Source organism: Mus caroli, unplaced genomic scaffold (assembly GCF_978045245.1).
Source record: "Mus caroli unplaced genomic scaffold, Mus_caroli_1 scaffold_10, whole genome shotgun sequence".
Lineage (NCBI taxonomy): Eukaryota > Metazoa > Chordata > Mammalia > Rodentia > Muridae > Mus > Mus caroli.
This window is the reverse complement of record NW_028227265.1, coordinates 96,682,535-96,699,582: the sequence shown is the minus strand read 5'-3', so window position 1 is coordinate 96,699,582 and position 17,048 is coordinate 96,682,535. Positions and strand designations below refer to the sequence as shown.

The 17,048-nt window shown below is 39.3% G+C and overlaps 1 protein-coding gene across 3 annotated transcripts in view; it reads left to right on the top strand.

The window, feature by feature from the left end:
- Purg (purine rich element binding protein G) overlaps window positions 1–6,680 on the top strand; it is a 31,755-nt gene extending 25,075 nt beyond the window's left edge. Inside the window, exon 3 of one of the 3 annotated variants that reach the window (XM_085844029.1) lies at window positions 5,270–6,680. In XM_085844029.1, coding sequence (XP_085700155.1) covers window positions 5,270–5,287 — 18 coding nt within the window. In that variant the 3' untranslated portion in view covers window positions 5,288–6,680. Of the gene's footprint in view, window positions 1–5,136 lie in introns of all 3 variants that reach the window. The other 2 variants (XM_021170319.3, XM_029480458.2) reach the window with 2 other exon arrangements.
- The last annotated feature ends 10,368 nt before the right edge of the window (window positions 6,681–17,048 follow it).

The window sequence follows — 17,048 nt, the reverse complement described above, 5'->3', positions numbered from 1 at the left end:
GGCTGCAGCTGTGCAGCTGGCTTTTTGATTCACTGAGTCTGACTTAGTTTCAGGAAAGCATTGGCTGCCATAAGCAACAGCTTGGCTTTTAACTAGAACACCTGGCAGAGGTAAAGATACATAGAAAATGCTGTCACTGGTACTTTGGAAGATGCACATCAGTGGGCTATGTCATGGTGACTTCAGAATGAGTAGAGCTACTCTGTAATCAGGTAGTGATACCGCCTACCATACTGTAATGAGGCCAGCACAGTGCTTCATGGAGAGACTGCCAGGGGGAGTATAATGGAAAGGTTATTTGTCCATCTTCTCAGTCCTGTTTCTTATACATTAAATCAGCAGGTATTTCTTTTGCACACTCTGCTGGGTCTGACCACTGCAGCAGAATGGAAGCTCCTGTCTCGGGCCCCCAAAGATGATAAAAGATGCTTGGCCTAGAGCAACACCCTGTCACTGTCTACAGAGTAGAAAAGCTACACTCGGCTTGAATAAGTTTGTGCAGTTCAACAACCCACTTAATTAACGTAGCCAGCCTCATCTGGACACAGTGAGAAATACATGTTATAACTGTTGTGAGACATCTTACAAATAAGAGTTCCACAAATGTAACAGCTAGAGAAAAGACAAGTGAAGACGTAATACAGTAACAGTGGGGTATTAGATCAGCTAAATATAGTTGGATTATTATTTATAATAAGGAATTTCCGTGTCTGTAATTTTAAGAATTTCATGTATTTCAGTGATTTTTAAGTACTTCTCTAACAAATTTTAAGTGCTGAAACTATCAAAACCTAGTACTGAACAAAACTGTAGGATTTGTAGATCGATACTTATCTATTCTGTGATTGACCTGTCAGCATATTGGGAGGAGGAAGAATATTACCAATGATTTATCATGCATGGTCCTTTCTGATTTGACTATATTTTTGATGTCTATTTTCTCATAAAACTACCATATCACTTTCGGTCTCAAGCTCTAGCCAGAAAAGATGAAAGGCTTATATAACGAGGCATTTTTCCAGACACCTTTACTGTCAGTCTTAGAGAGTAAAACAGGCAGTTCTCAACCTGTGGGTCTCAACCCCTTTGGGGGGGTCACATATGAGATATTTATGTTACAATTCAAAACAGTATCAAAATTGCCGTTATGAAGTAGCAACAGAATGCTTTTATGGTTGTGGGATCATCACAACATGGTATCACCACAGTGGTATGAAAAGACCATAGCATTAGGAAGGTTGAGAACCACCGCAGTAGAAGGAGACTCTTAAACTGTAGGGAAAGGAAGTGATCCTTTCAAAGAGCCATCTCCTGTTCTGTGATGATGAACTAATCCCAGTTTTAGCTGGAGGACTTTCATGTTTCAGACAGCCTTCTCACGGCACTCTGCCAGGTCAGCCCCTGGCATAAGAGAACCAGACACTCTGCACTCCACATGACTGACTGACAGTCTCACTCTCCCCTGAATGACATAGTTTTCATCTCAGTTTTCAAAGCAGCAACTTCAGTTTTATTACACTTAGAAAGAGTAGACATACTCAAAATGTAAATGTGTGTGCATGGCAGTTCTTTGAACTATAAAATAATACAGTTATTACATGGTAAAGAGCCATCTTTAACTCTTACCTGATGACATGGGAATTCAACAATATGGGAAGCGTCCATTCCATTCTTTGCTTTGTTCTATATTTTGGTGCTTTGGTCTCCATTGTCCTTTTATCCTTGTATTTCTTCTAAAAGTAACTACTACAACACATCCCCCCTTAGTCTTTCTATTAAAATAAAAGAGGTAGGATCTTGTAAGATCAATATCACACATTTCTTGCTGCACTGCATAATAAGAGTGAGCAGTTAAGATGGGAAACCTTAGTATTTAGTACTGTTTTCCAAACTTGGTTATCAGATCATTAAGTTGCTTCCATGATTGAAGAGAGTAAGTATACTATATAGTCAAATAGACCAAAAATAATAATAATAATAATAACAGTAGCTAAGCCGGTCTGTTTTTTAAAGCCTAAGACTTGCGAGCACCGCATGGCAGCATTGCTAACTTTTGCTTGAACGAGCTCTCCTGGGACCGTCAGGTCTGTGGACTGTTTTCACTATGCTTGGACGTGAATCCTCAAAGACACAGGCTCTCAGCAGCTACCACTTAGCAAACGCTATGCTGGTGTTTTGGCAACTATAGTTCATCTTCCTGATTATATTTGTGACGTTCGTGGGACTGTACTAGTACACAGAAGATGGACCTATATACCTAGTTAGGGTTTGAAACAGTAGAATTGTGTGCATCTTAGAAAAATATATGGTAACTCGTGGCACTTTGAAAAAAGGAATGTGCAATTATAATGGTTTATACCACTTTGACTTTTTTTAACCCTAAAAGTACTCTTACTAGGCTTTAGAGTCAAAACCAAACCCAATGCTAAAACTAGCATTGTTCCTCCCGTTGACCCTGTTTGATTGGTGATGTGGAATGTTTCATACTGATCATTCCCCCACTGAATTTTCTTATGTCCTGACCTCGACACCTTCAAAGAATGCTTCCAGTGAACCCAGTGATGGTCAGGAAAAACCATGGCCGTTCACTCTTGCACTGATTTAAATATAAACAATTTTCTTGTCAAAATATTTTTTAAGAAAATATTCAAACATTTTAAGTAGTGTTTATTCATTTAAAATAGTTTGGTATATATCTAGATAGTCACAATTTTTCCTAAAATCTAGGGGGTTTTCCCTCACACAAGTAAGTATATATAATTGTACCTAAAACACACCCATACCCCCCCCAAGGCAAATAAGATATATAGTAAATGGATTTCTGTATGGGTATGACTCCCACATAGATAAACTTCTGTTCAGTCACAGGCATTTTCCTGTGCTATGCCAGTGTGTTGTGAGCACAGTGGGTAGAAATGTTAACATTAGAAGTTGGCATCAATACAAATTCCACATAAACTTACTGCGATAGAAGTCATCTATCTGCCTGTAACTGAATAATTTACTGTTGGTTTTCTCCAGCCTTCCCTGCTTAAGGCTGCACAATCATTTTCAATGAAGGAAAATAGAATCTATGAACGAAGAAGTTTTTGTTTTTGTTTTTTTAAATGGCCCCATTTGGCACACTTTTAAAAATCTGTTGAGGTTTTTCTTTTTTTTTTTTTTTGAAGTTCATTGGTCGCTTACAACTTCTGAGTCTTACATATAAATCACAGCATTTAAAAATCACACATTTCCCCTGCCCTTCAAAATGTATTCAGAATTGATGCAGACTCATAACTTGTAACTTCTAATGATTAAAACTTGCCATATATACTGAAAGGTTAAATGACATAAGAGCTACAAACGATTGGTAATTAATAATGTAACCCCACAGACTATCAAACTTCTGATAGTTCTGGGTTTCTTGCAAAGCCTTAAAATATTAAAAGAAAAAATTACCTAAAAAGAGAAGGCACTTTATTATCTGGAGCTAACTATTTATCTGTGTAGAATTTGTCTAAAAAAAAAAAATCCCTTAAAGTATTCTTTATCCTTTTATAAATGTATCCTATTATACATTTTTCTAAAGCCACGTAGAATGTAAAGTGATAAAGTAAACTATTTTAATTTAACAGAAAATTGTGTTACATAGTATAAAAATGAATAATACAGAAATGAAAATAGAAAAAAAAGTATATGTGATAATGGTAAAAAGCGTCTAAGTTAACATGTAATCATTTGAAATTACCATGTAAAATTTAAAGACTCTCAGTGAAAAGAAAAAAATTTAGACAGCTTTTATTTGTTAGTTCTTATCTTTAATTATCTCTACTTTGTCTTGAAATGATTATCAAATGAGAGGGCAATCAGACCTTCCGCTAGCCTATCACACCTTGGTTTTGTTTCCTGAGCTCTGTTAATGAAACCATAAAGCTTAAGAAGCCGTTTTGTTTCTTCTTTTCTCCAGTCATCCAGACTTGGTGAATTATCAGATTTAACTCATTCCTGGAGATTTAATCATGCTGGTATATATATGCTCCCTCTTAGAGAAATCAGTAGTTGACTTATATAATGCATTTACTCAGCAGAAAAAAACATTATTTTTTTTTTTACCCTTGCATGTTGATCCTTAACATCTGCCAACATAAAAATGATAGGCTAATATTTTCCAATTTTGTTTGTGAGCAGTATTCCTAAACATTCTAAGAAAATGTTTCCCATGTTGTTATTTATTTTTAAGTCTCTACACTTTAGCCCTTTTTCTCTCTCTAGTTTTAAGTATTTTAATAAATGTAAATGTTTTCTAGACAGAGTCGTTATTTCATGATAAAGAAAAGAGTTGAGTTTATCAGACCTTTCCTTATTGAGGAAAGGCTAAAAACGAATGTTTTTGTTTTGTTTTGTTTTGTTTTTCTTTTTCTTTTTGTCAACTGTTTGGTTTCTATCTTTGTTTTCTTTTTAAAATAAGATATATTAACCCAAAGGTGTGTTGACGTCAAGGCATGAACAATCGTAAATGTAGATCTATTGAGTATTTTGTGATGCTGAATAACAGGCTTTTCTCAACCTCTGTGATGCTAAGTATTTTCCTTAGAACGTTTGTTTAATGTTAGATTGTTGTTCTGAAAGATGTTGGTCCTAGTGGGGTTTTTAAAAACTTGGAAAACAAACGCATGTATTACAAGTATAGCAATGAATTGTAACCTTACCATACAGTACTGATACTCTACTTTCAAACATGTTTCACTGTTAAATATAGACAACATAACGTTACTGCTGTACTGTTACTGAGTACTCTTTCCTAAAGGACCCTGTTATCACTACTCCAGATTAGATGTGGGGCAGACACATGATTGACTCCTGTGTCTGTATAGACCCTACCAGGTATATTCTTCTCTTGGTGAGTAAAATTGTATTTTCCATGACATCAGGACTTTGAGATCTGAATATACCTGTATCAATGCTAATTGCACATTTCGTATACAGTTACCTTCATTTGCCAAAATTGGCATCGGCTAAAACTGGAGGGTTTGTTACATGTTTTCTGCCGGAAAGGTTTTCAATTATATCAGGAGTGGGTTTGTACTGTGAAAATAGTGGAACTCCCTTTCAGATTTCTTATCTGCTAAATTTAAATTAATATTTTTTCTTTAGCTCACAAATTACCCTAAATCCAGAGAGAATCTCAACCTTTTTCACTGTTGTCAGACCAAGCATAAGGAACAGCCCTATGATACTCCAAAGACAGTTGAGGAATAAGGACTAAGTCCCTTATGTTACACTGCAGAATAAAGGCATTCGATGAGAGAAATGAACTGAAGTTCATCATGAGCGCAAGGCTTCTGTACTTGGCGTTCCTGCATGGAAAGGAAAACAGGTATGGACGCCATTGGCATCATATTCACACTGACCTTATGCGGAAAGCCCCCCACCACACTGGAGGACTTCTGGACTCAGTCTGGTTTGCTGGGGACAGGGGTGGGGGTGGAGGTCCTGTTTCTTTAAACCTTTCATTTTCCAAATAGCTATTTGCCAGCATTGAGGGAGAAGACATATAGACTTGAAAATACTTTCTTAAGAGATCATGTAACTGTCTAACTCTGAGTTTAAATTTGGAGGAGGAAGGATCACTTCAATCCGCTGCCTCGTATAAGAAACACTTTTTATAAATCTGTAACTGCGTTAGTGTTAACAGGGTACAAGGTGGTCTTGTCCTGTATTGTATTTCAAAGGTTCTCATGGGTTGTGACTGTATTGTACTGTATGAAAAGAAGTCAGAACTTGCCTTGTATTGTTTATAATGGACCATAACTCATACTAATTCAGTTTTCATGTTCCAAATCTTTCAGTGATGCATGTTCACAGTTAGGTCCTAAAATCCTGTGGTGCTAATTCCTCCATAATCCAATGGTGCTTTTTGTGGATGCTAACTGCACACATGCTGAACAAGGCTTGAAATTCAAAAGTTCCCTCCCTTCCTCTGTTTATATGAAGTAAAATAAAATAACTTGAATTTGTCTCAAAGTATTCACTGACAATCTAATAAACTGGTTTATATGTGTCATTAGTTTGGATTCTTATTTTTCAGAAGTCAACTCAGTCACACTGGACCCCAAATGCTGATCTTATATGTCTTTATTTCATTATTCATTTGTGCCTGCAAATTTATGTTGTCTCAAAGAATTTAAATCTAGTTGGTCTAACTTATGAAACCCTGTTTAGAGAGAACCCACAAAACCAAGCCCTGTCAGACCTAAAAATAAGTATGTTGCAAAGACCAAACATGGGCCTTGTCTGTTTTAGTAGTTAATTGATAATTGACCATTGGATTGGGCCAGAAGAAAACATTTGCAGGAAAACAAGCCGGCTCACACCTTCTAAATCTTTATTTCATCCTAGACAACACTAAAAAGACTCACTCCTTCAGAGCCACCTTTAAAGTTAGAATTGTGGAATTGAAACTCGGGTTGGCAGCAGAGTTCCTGACTTGCATGCATGAAGCCTTGGGTTCAGTTTCTGCAACACAAAAGTCAGAAGGAAAATTTCACTCTTAAAGTATGAAAATCAGGACAGAAATAATCCAATTATAATTTCCCAGAACAAACTGACATCATATATCAGAACAGATGATAGAGAAATGCATGATGATGGTCCCGTGAGATGTTAAGCTTTGCCCACTATACCGAGAACTGTCGTGTAAGGGAAGCAGCTAATAATCTCTATGAAATCAGAACATTTCTCCCCAGCCAGAGATAAATTTAATACTAGAACCATATGTGGATTTGCATTCTAACCTTGTAGCTTTCCTAGCCACTGGAGATATTAAATTTTGAAAAGAAAAAGAAAGGAAGCAAATTCCTAAAGGTCCTCTGACAACAGGCATTGACATCAAATATAAAGGACTCAAGCTTGCCTGTCTAGCCAGTGGGTCTGGCGACAGAAGGGACATTCCTGTATCACTGTGGGTCCCTGTTATACATTAATTTCATCTCAAATAGCTATTGGATCTCATCTGGCCTCTGACATCAGAAACTAACATTTGGAGAGTGGAGGCAGAGGCACCTCCTTTGACTCTTGAATAAATGCAGTGTTCCTAAAGCCCAGCCTCTCCCAGACTTGTTTCTGCACATGGCACCTGCTTTACAACAGCATTCCAATTGCTACAAAATCGTTCCACATGACTCTAATGAAGGAGGAGTAAGTAAATATAGGAATGTTTTAGAGACTCTTTATTTCGGACAGTATCTGTCAGCATGAAAGTTAACTCTATATTCAAGAAAGAGTAAGAAACTGCTCTTCCAGAGGTCCTGAGTTCAATTCCCTTGCACCCATATGGTGGCTCACAACCATCTGTAATGGGATCCGATGCCCTCTTCCGGTGTGTCTGAAGACAGCTACAGTGTACTCATATACATAAAATAAATAAATCTTAAAAAATATAAAAGAAAAAGAGTTAAGAGAATACATTTCTTGTTTTTGTAAAGGAAGTAAGGTTTTATATGAAAATATTTCCAGCCTTAACCCCATAGCCAACTAGATTTCTGTGTTATGTTCATTACAATGTTTGTACCATCAAAAGATTTAAAATGTTAGCTTTGGGGGTGTTCTAACTTAGTGAGACCACTTCTCAAAATACAAAGAATACTGGGGGTGTTGCTCAGTGGTAGAGCACTTGCCCAGCACATAAGAAGCCCTAGACTCAATCCTTAGAACCTCAAACAAAAATTAAAGTAAACAAAACATCTGCCTTAAATTGTGAAAGAAATGAAAGTCCCTCTGAGCAAAACCTTGATTCAAAGATGTAAAAGGTATACATCTGTCAATAGGTTTCAACAATATTTTGGAAAATTCTCTTTTCTGATCATAAAATAATTTCATTACCGATCTAGATCTTTTTGTTTTCCTTCTATGTCCTTGCAGGGAAGCATTTTCTTTTTTTTTCTGTTCAATAATCTTTTATTATTATTATTTTTAATTAGGTATTTTCTTCATTTATGTATTGTCAAGCATTTTCTAAAGAAATTCAGATATTCTCCATTAAAGAGAGTCTTTTTATTAAAATTTTAACACTGGAAGCCTAGGCTCACTCATCTTTGGGAATTAATTTGTGACATCAGGAGTTGTTTCGAGTCTGAAAATAGAGAGTAATTTAAGAAACAATCAGAATGAGCCTATGGAGTTCACTTCAGACCTGTTCCCCTGTGTTCATTCTCTGCTGAAACAGTCTCAGATTCACACTTAGAACTAACGCTGTCTTCCTTGTTCTCTGCTCTATCCTTGGAAAGAGGAGGTGGGTGTAAAAAGCAATACAATTCACTCAAAAACTGAGCAGTACTTCATCGGGCTGAATAGAGCGCACAGTGCAGTGAGCTCAGCGCTACACATAATTCATTTTGCAAATTGATGTCTTGTACTCTGTGAATGGTAGACAAAGCTTACACTTTTTAACAAAACAGAATGTTTGATGTCATAAAAGACCTAACAAAAGACATGCAATGAAAAATTACTTCTGAATGGAAGGATGGGCTCCCAGCTTTGTGAGTTTAGAGAGTCAGTTTTGTTAGTTCATTCTGAATGAATTCATAAGAAAGTCCCTCAAAACAAAGTCAGGAAGAAACTATTTTTCAATGCCAGATATCCAGTGGAGAAATGAAATAATTTACAACCAAAAAAAAAAGAGTGTTACTCCTGGGGAATTGGAAGAAACTGTGTCTAAGACACAGACTTTGAGTTTTGCTTTCCTTTTTGTAAATTATTTTATAAGCCTTATTATTTCATTAATTTTAGAAATTACTTTTTAAAGGAAAGATATACGTGCTAGAGAGACTAGATTACCTTAGTCAATTGGCCACCATTTTCTTTCTTCAGTGGGGAATTCTACTCAAATATGAACATCAGGATGCCCCTTGGCAAACAGAAAAACAGACAAAGGAGAATGAGTAATATGCTTGAGTAGCATCTTGTCATGATATCTCCATGAGGCAAACTTCCCAAGAACGAAGTTCAAAACAGCTCATCAGAACACGCTCCCTCCAGCTCATGACGGAGAACACTAGCAAATCCTTACGCTTTGATTTTTATTTCTAGATTCCATTGACTTTGCATCTTTCAGTGTGGGGCTATTATGGCTTATAGAATTCAGCCGCATAATTTCTTACATTCAGTATCACTTTAGGATCATTAATGATATGATACAGTTTATAGCCATCATTAAGCATTATTATTGCTCATAAATAATCATTGTTTTTCATGCAATTGCTATTCATTAAGCATTAACATTAATCATTGACTATCATTAAGGATATCCTTCACCATTACAAAAGTTCTACATATAGTAGCTCTCTCCTCATGCCCACCCACCACCCTCCTTTCATTTGTTTTTGGGGTTTGGTGTTTCTGATCACTTATCTCAGGTTGCTTTAACTCACTATGTAGACAGGATTGACCTTGAACTTCTGATCTTTCCATTTATCTCCTTAGTGTAGACGTGTAACATGGTACTATACTTGGTTTTATATAATGCTGGGGATAGGATCCAGGGCTTCATGCATGCTTAGCAGTCACCCTGCCTAAACTGAACCATATCCCAGCTCCTTTTTTTGTTAAACAGGATGCCTGTCACACTGTGTAGTCTTAACTAGCCTGGTACTGAGGTAGCTCAGGGTAGTCTCAAACTCACAACAGCCCTGCCTCAGCTTCCACAGTTCTGGAATTGTAGACATACACTACCACACTTAGTTGTACTATTTCCCTTCATGACGGAGATTTGTGGAGCATTTCAATTCAGCAGTAGTGACCAGTGGATGATCAAGACCCTATTCCTGCCCTCACTGTGGGTCTTCCCAGTAGACCACTGCATATTACAATGGGCCAGATATGAGGCTAGACTACTTCCTAACACCTCTCCGGCAGCCACTGCTCACTGACCACACTCAGCATGAAAGATTGGCATATTTTCCATTCTTTCATAGACACCCACCAGCACATGTCCAAACCATCTGTGTTAGTCCAGATCCTCCAAGACACAGATGCCAAGATGAGATTACTTATTAAGGGAAGTGCCAGCGAGAATGACCTACCGGAAAAGCCATCAGACCATAAATCATGTCTTCTCCTATGAAGAAAAAAACACAGGGGGCAGAGAGAAAGGATGAAAGGCACAGGTAATGTATTTATTAAACTGCAGTGCAGCTCTATGCAAATTTTATTGAGGCTTGTGGGGAGAGTTTAAGGGAAAGCTGCCCTTTAGAAAAGGCCAGCATCTTGCAGGTACACCCCTGCCCAGCATCACTGTCACAGTTAATCATTTCTCATCCTCAGAGGGGAAGCACATTCCAGTGCCAACATGATGACTGATTTTAGAACATGCCAGCTGGGTCAGTGGGTCATTTATGTAGAGCTGTGGATCTGGACACTGCAAACAAGAGCCTGTGGTGGTTATGAAAGTCCATCCCTCAGATTTCCTACTATAGATTGCATGATTGAGCCCCAGGCTATTCCTGCATTCTGGGAGGCTGGCTTCCCAATATTATTACCAATAATAATTGGATTGCAGGCCTGTACCACCTACCTCCTTTGCTATGATGCAAATTGCCTTATAGGATGTCTGTCTCTGCTACCATGCTCCTGTTCATGTGCCTATGGTGCCAATTCTGAGATAAGCAATGATGGTGTTAGTGAGGTCAGTTGACCAAGCCCTGTTGTCTGCTTGATTGTTCAGTGCCTCTACCAAAATAACTGTTAATATATGACACATAACTCTCCATTGTGCATTCACAATCCAGTATATCTCAAATTTATGGCCCCTTCCCTTTAAGACTCCTAAGCAGATACTTGGGTCATTGGCCAGTATCTGGAAACTGTAAATACAAAACATATGGCCAGATAAATACCTTGAAGTTCTCATATAGCCACGGGTATAAGATGAGAGTTGCCATTGCATCCATTGAGAGTGATGAAGTTAAGACCATTTGGGCAGACTCTTTGAGCCACATAGTCACTGCCTCTGGTCCTACTCAGTTTTTGTAATTGGATGTACCAGGATGTGATCATGGACTTCCACGGCTCATGTCCAACTCTGAATTAGAAGTTCAGTAGAATCCAAATCATAATGGGCAATTCTCTTCTCATAATCCAGAATCATTATCTCTGCCAGGGCTCAATAGCATGCCCATTACTGGTTCTTCTCTGCAGTGGTTAGCATGGTTTTATCCCAGAATCCCAAGGGGCTGCATTGTGAGAGCTGATTCTCTCTGTAGAACCTACTATCGCTCCAATTTTGCCCACTGTATCTTTTTTCTACACAGAGCATGAAACCCACTGGGTCTATTCAATCATATGGACCAAGCAATATGGCTATTGTACATGCAACACAGCCCTGACCTGCTCTGAGCCCTATTATTCATTACTGGCAGTTACTGTCCATTCACACATTACATGGGTCAAAGCAATATTCTCATTTGTGGAATATGCTATCCTCAAATCTAAGGAGGTGCCAAATCCCCTAAAAACTTCACTGTAGTGTCAGGATTCTGAATGCCTATAGGATCCATTCTGGAACTCATCTTTAGCCTCCCCATCTCTTCCTCTGGCCAATGTTATTCACACTTCATTTTCTCCTGAAAACAACTCAGAAATCTCTACTACGTGTTGGACTTGGCTTTATCCAGACTTCCAAAAACTGCCATAATAGTGAGCTTTCCCTGGTCCCTAGGATATTGGATTTGGGATCCTGAGGAAAGGTGAATTCCAGGTCGCTTATTCAAGTTCTCAAAAATATAGCCTAAGAAGTACTCCTAGGACTCCTGTCAGCATGGTCTAGCTAATTCTTGAAAGTTAACAACTGTAGTATCTTCTTCCTTCTTAACAGATTCCAGCCTGCACCCACCCAGGCCTGGCTGATTATGAACCATGATGATCAGGGAGGAGAGGGGATGAGGGGAGCTGCTGAGAAAAGCATACACTGCTTTCCTTGTCTCCACAGCTTCTTCACGCACAGAATCTATATTCGAGAGCATCCATCTCCACGTCCTCATCCCAGTTTCAGTTTTAGGTCATGGTTTTCCCAAGGTCCCAGAATCCCTTTGCCCCTTGATCTTACACCTGTTCCCAAATAAACACCCCCAACCCTTGAGATGTCTGCAGTTCTAACTTCTCAGTCTCTGGTCTGCTCAGTCCTGGCTGTTCTGTCACACTGTAGAAGGTAAAGGACCTCTTTGAAAGCCACTCAGGAGACCCTATGCCTACACTGTTAGTGATTAAACACTGTCTCTATCCTCTTCTGGCATGAATCCAACTTGGCAGCAGTCAGCCTAACCCTGCTGCTCTGAGGGTTTCTTTTTACTACATAGCTTTCAAAGCCTATGCTTTACAGCTTTCTTCCCCACCAGGATATATTCTACAGTCACCATCAGTGAAGCCTTTTGCATTTGATTCACCACCTTTTGATATGAACTATTCATTTCCCGTCTACCAATCAAGCTACCCTCCTCTTTGCCTTTGGACAGTTAGTGAATAAATTCCAAGTTCTCATATGATCGCCTGTCTTCTCAGCACGTTTTTGGTACTGCTTGTGCATAGATTACCCGGGGGAAAAGGCCAAGGCTGATGCTATGCTCTGAATGTAAAATGCCTTCACAGAATCATGTTAGATGCTTGGTCCCTGAATGGTGGCAGGTTCTAGGAGGTTCTAGAAATTTTAGGAGGTAGGTTCTAGGAGAAAGTAGGTCCTGCTGAAGCACCTGCTGGAAAACCTCTCTTTCTTTTCTCCTTTGCAACCATGAGTTGACCAGCTCTGCCCCACATGTTCCTGCTGCCTGGGTATTCTGCCACACCATGAGCCCAGAATCAGTGGAGCCAGCCATGACCAAGGAAAACTCTGAAGCAGGGATCCAAAATAAGTCTCTGAAGTTGTTTCTTTCAGATACTTAGTACTGTGACACAACAGTAGCTAGGGTAGTAGGATTCGGGATGTAAGAGATTTACTGAAGGAGAAGCTAGAGAAGAAATGAAGGAGACGAGTCCTGGAGGAGCATGACTCTTCCCTCCTCTGCCAGGATCCACAGGTCCACAGGCCATGATTTATTCCTTCCAGTTCCAGTTCACAGGACATTCTGTCCCATTTTGTGCATGGTATGCCAGGATTTCAGCTGTGGATTTATAAAACATATTGGTTGACTTGATACATAAGAAGCAGGACAGAACTCAGACCTTCAAGAAACAAAATGGCAGAAGGGCAGGGCCAACTCAGTTCTCACATGATAATATGGTAGCGTGGGGACCAAGAGGGAACTAGCCTCTAAAACATGAGTCCTTGATTCTGATGAGGTCATCCATTTCTGATGCCACAGTATCCCCTGCTGCCTGGGGCTGTATGTGGGGAAGAAACCTAGCTTATTTGGCTGTTAGTAAGTAGATACATCCCAATTGAGGAAAAACTATCTTGACCCTCAAAAGTGTGAGTAAAGATGTACTCACATCTGCATGTACACACACACACACACACACACACACACAATGTGAGCAAACCCAGGTGATAGATGATAGATAGATAGATAGATAGATAGATAGATAGATAGATAGATAGATAGATAGATAGAGATATTCCCAAATACTCAGGAGTCAGTCAGGAAGATTTCAAGTTCAAAACTAGCCTAGGCAACATAATTTATAAAAATTAAAATGTAAGAGATCATCTCCAGGTCCCACCTCTAACTGAAAGGAATATCTTTCTTTTTTGAGGCTATGACTACTGGTAGGTTTCCCATGCTCCATGCTTCATATCCGGGCACTAATTAGATGTAGTTGAATGAAGCTAGGAGGAAGGCATGTTGAGGGATAGCTGGCAGAGAACTGTAGGGGAAAAATCAGTGAACGTGTGGGTCTGCAGTCATATTTTGTTATGTGTCTATGAAATTCTCAAAAAGTAAAAACTTTGAAAGAGAGTAGGCAAAGAGTTTAGCATGTGGTCACCATGTTGTGTGACTCTGCCACCAATCTGCATGCCAAGTCTCAGTCCAAGGCAGACATTACAGCCATCCAACATGGAAAGCCACTCTGCACAAATACATGAATGGGGCATCAACCAAACCAGGTAAGGAAAGTGAATTGTTAAGATTGAGTAGATTTTTGTCCAAAGCAAAAACAAAAGAAAATGTTGCCAAAAATACATACTGAATCGTTAAGAGGGCATCAGTATCAGGCCACTGGCTGGATTGCTTCCATGCCCTCTCCACCATGGTAAGCTATGCTGACAGTCTTCATTGGACATGTCTATCACCATCCATATTGACCATGAAGGTGGTAACTTATTCACACAAACCAGCCACATAGAAGACAGTGTGCTTGGAGCCCTTATCCATCTGTTAGAGCAGCCTGGACCAGGGAAGCTGGTCCTCACTGTGACTAACAAATAAGGAAGTGCTTGTCTGGTTAACACAACTACAGAAGGAAGTTGCAAAGATGCTTGAGAAGTCAGGGTGAACATATTCCACTTAGAACAAGATCCCTTGGCTGTGTCTATGTAGTACCAAGAAAGACTGAGCCATGATCTGCTCGTCTGTGAGAGTCTGCCATGAAACACCTGTTCAGTGGCCCCATATTTATGCTAGTCACTCAGGTAGCAAACAAGACATCCTTGGCTCATTGGTGATGCTCACAGTGGAGAATTACCCCAGCACCATAACCTGATAGAGACGAATTTCTACAGAGACTTGTTTGGAGTGTACATCTGGAACCCAATACTTAGGTGTTCTACAGACACAAGTCCATAAGCACAGAGGATCTGAAATGGGTATGGATTCTAAGTCAAGGTAAAATGGGAAGTAGGGAAAACATTTTTTAAAATATACCTTTGTCATATTTGGGGCAATACCCTTAAACCCTTAATATTAAATTATATCTAAGGCACTGAAAAATATTTTTGAGACTGAAACATAAATTAATACTTTAAAAGAAATGAATTTCCTTTTTCTGCCTCAAGTGAGTTGCTGATCACTAGTCAGATGGCTAGGCTTAATGCACATGGCATGGGCTAGGCCTGATATCCTACTATCTCCCGGGTGAGAATCTGGCTCTTTTCCTGGGTGTAAGCTAATTGCAGATTCTCTGCAGTGCCTTTGGAGTCTTTACTTCTATTCTTTCCAACCCTCAGCAGGGCAGAAAGCCCGTTTCCATGGAAATTGTGTTGACTTGTCAATGGTACAAAGCCTATAGCCTTCTCTCACAAACACAAACCCCTCTCACAAGACTACTGATGAGCCAGATGTGCTTTGGCAATGTTTATATGATACTAGTTGGCCATAAACACATGGCACTTGTTACAACTAGTACCTGTCTTTGACTTTATTACTCTTTCTTGAATTATTTTATTGATAAGACCTGCTTAAGTATAGTAGCACACATCTGTATTCCTAGAAGGCTAAGGAAGGAAAATGATGAATTTGAGCTACTATCAGAAAACAGTAAAAATGATAATTAAAGTCCAGTAGTGTTGTTTCCCACTACTTTAATGCCCATCCTCTGGGATTTTTAGAGCTACTACTGTGCCTCAAGATAAAGGTGCTCTTTCCCTTTTGGCCCCTGCTAGAGGCCTCTTTCTGCAGAGGCGTATAATATGTGATCTTGCACAGTCCTTTGGCTTAATTGGTGCTCACAGTGAGCTCAAGTTTATCTTTGTAAATCACAACCCTCTGACGCAACTATTCTCCTTCTAAAATGCCGTGGGACACAGAACACAGGCTTGGGAATGACCAGCGTATCTTCATGGTTGATATTAGAGGAACCACTCGATGTCTTTCTCTATCTCTGTTTCTATGTCTCTGTCCATTTCTCTCTGTCTCTCTGTTTCTCAGTCTCTGTCTGTCCCTCTTTCCCTCCCTACCATTCTCCCTCCATTCTTCTCTCCTTCTCTCCCTCCATCTCTGTGAAGCTCTGTAGCCCAGACTATCCTCAACCTCACAGTCCACTGATTCAGCCTTTCGGAGTTTTGGGATTACAGGCATCATATGTTCCCAGATGTACATCTCTTTTTAAACAGGGAACTAAATGATTCAAGATTTGACATTGCATTCTTTGAGTATCAGGTCCTGGGTCTAGGAGTATTCTAAATACTACCCCTCTCTCCTTACAATACCACAATGCCCTCTTAACACAACAGAATATTATTCACCCATAAAAGAACAATCTTGTCATTTGTAACAATATATATGGAATTAAAGATCATTGCAATAAGTGAAATAATCCAGGCACAAAGAGACAAGTGCTACATACTCTTCCTTACGAGTGAAATCTCAAGAGATGGATCACATGGAATTAAGACTAGAAGGGCCATCAGTGAGCAGGGATGGTGGAGAGCGGGGCAGGACATTAGAGAAGAGGTCTGAAGTTACAACTGGACAGGAATGAAAAGCTCTGGATGACAACAATGTGCTATGTAGTTCCAAAGTCTTAAAGATTTTTTTAAGTTTTAACACTTTTAAGATGTTGTGTTTGAAGACACAGAAGCGTTTAACTTGATTTCAATGTTATCTAATGAGACACATCTCCAGAACACCCAGCTAATTTTAAATTGTGTTTTTTAATGTTTGGCTAAAGCCGAGCATGGTAGCATACACCTGTAAAGTAAGCACTAACTAGGTAGGCTGAAGCAGGACAACCATGAGTTCGAGGATAACTTTGGCTACACAGCAAACCCCGGACATAAAATTCTCTGTGTGATGTGCGCCCTCAAGTAGTAGTCCATGTTTGCTTGGCTTTGCCACCATCACTACAAGCTCCAAACCATTTATTCTTGCCCAGAGAAAAGTTAGGAGTCAGCTCCAATTCTTTCTTACCTGCCCTTTGATTCTGTCATGCGCTAAGCCACTTTCTTTCTGACTATATTTCCTTACTCTGGATGGGACATATCAGTAGACTCATATACTATGTTGCCTGCATGTCCAGCTTCCGTCATGTGTCTTATGATTTCAGGTTAATCCATGCTAACTAGAATGTCCCAGTGCTTAGTCCCAGTCCCAGTCAACTATAATCCACTGTAATATGGATCGTGTAACTGTGTAATCCACTTT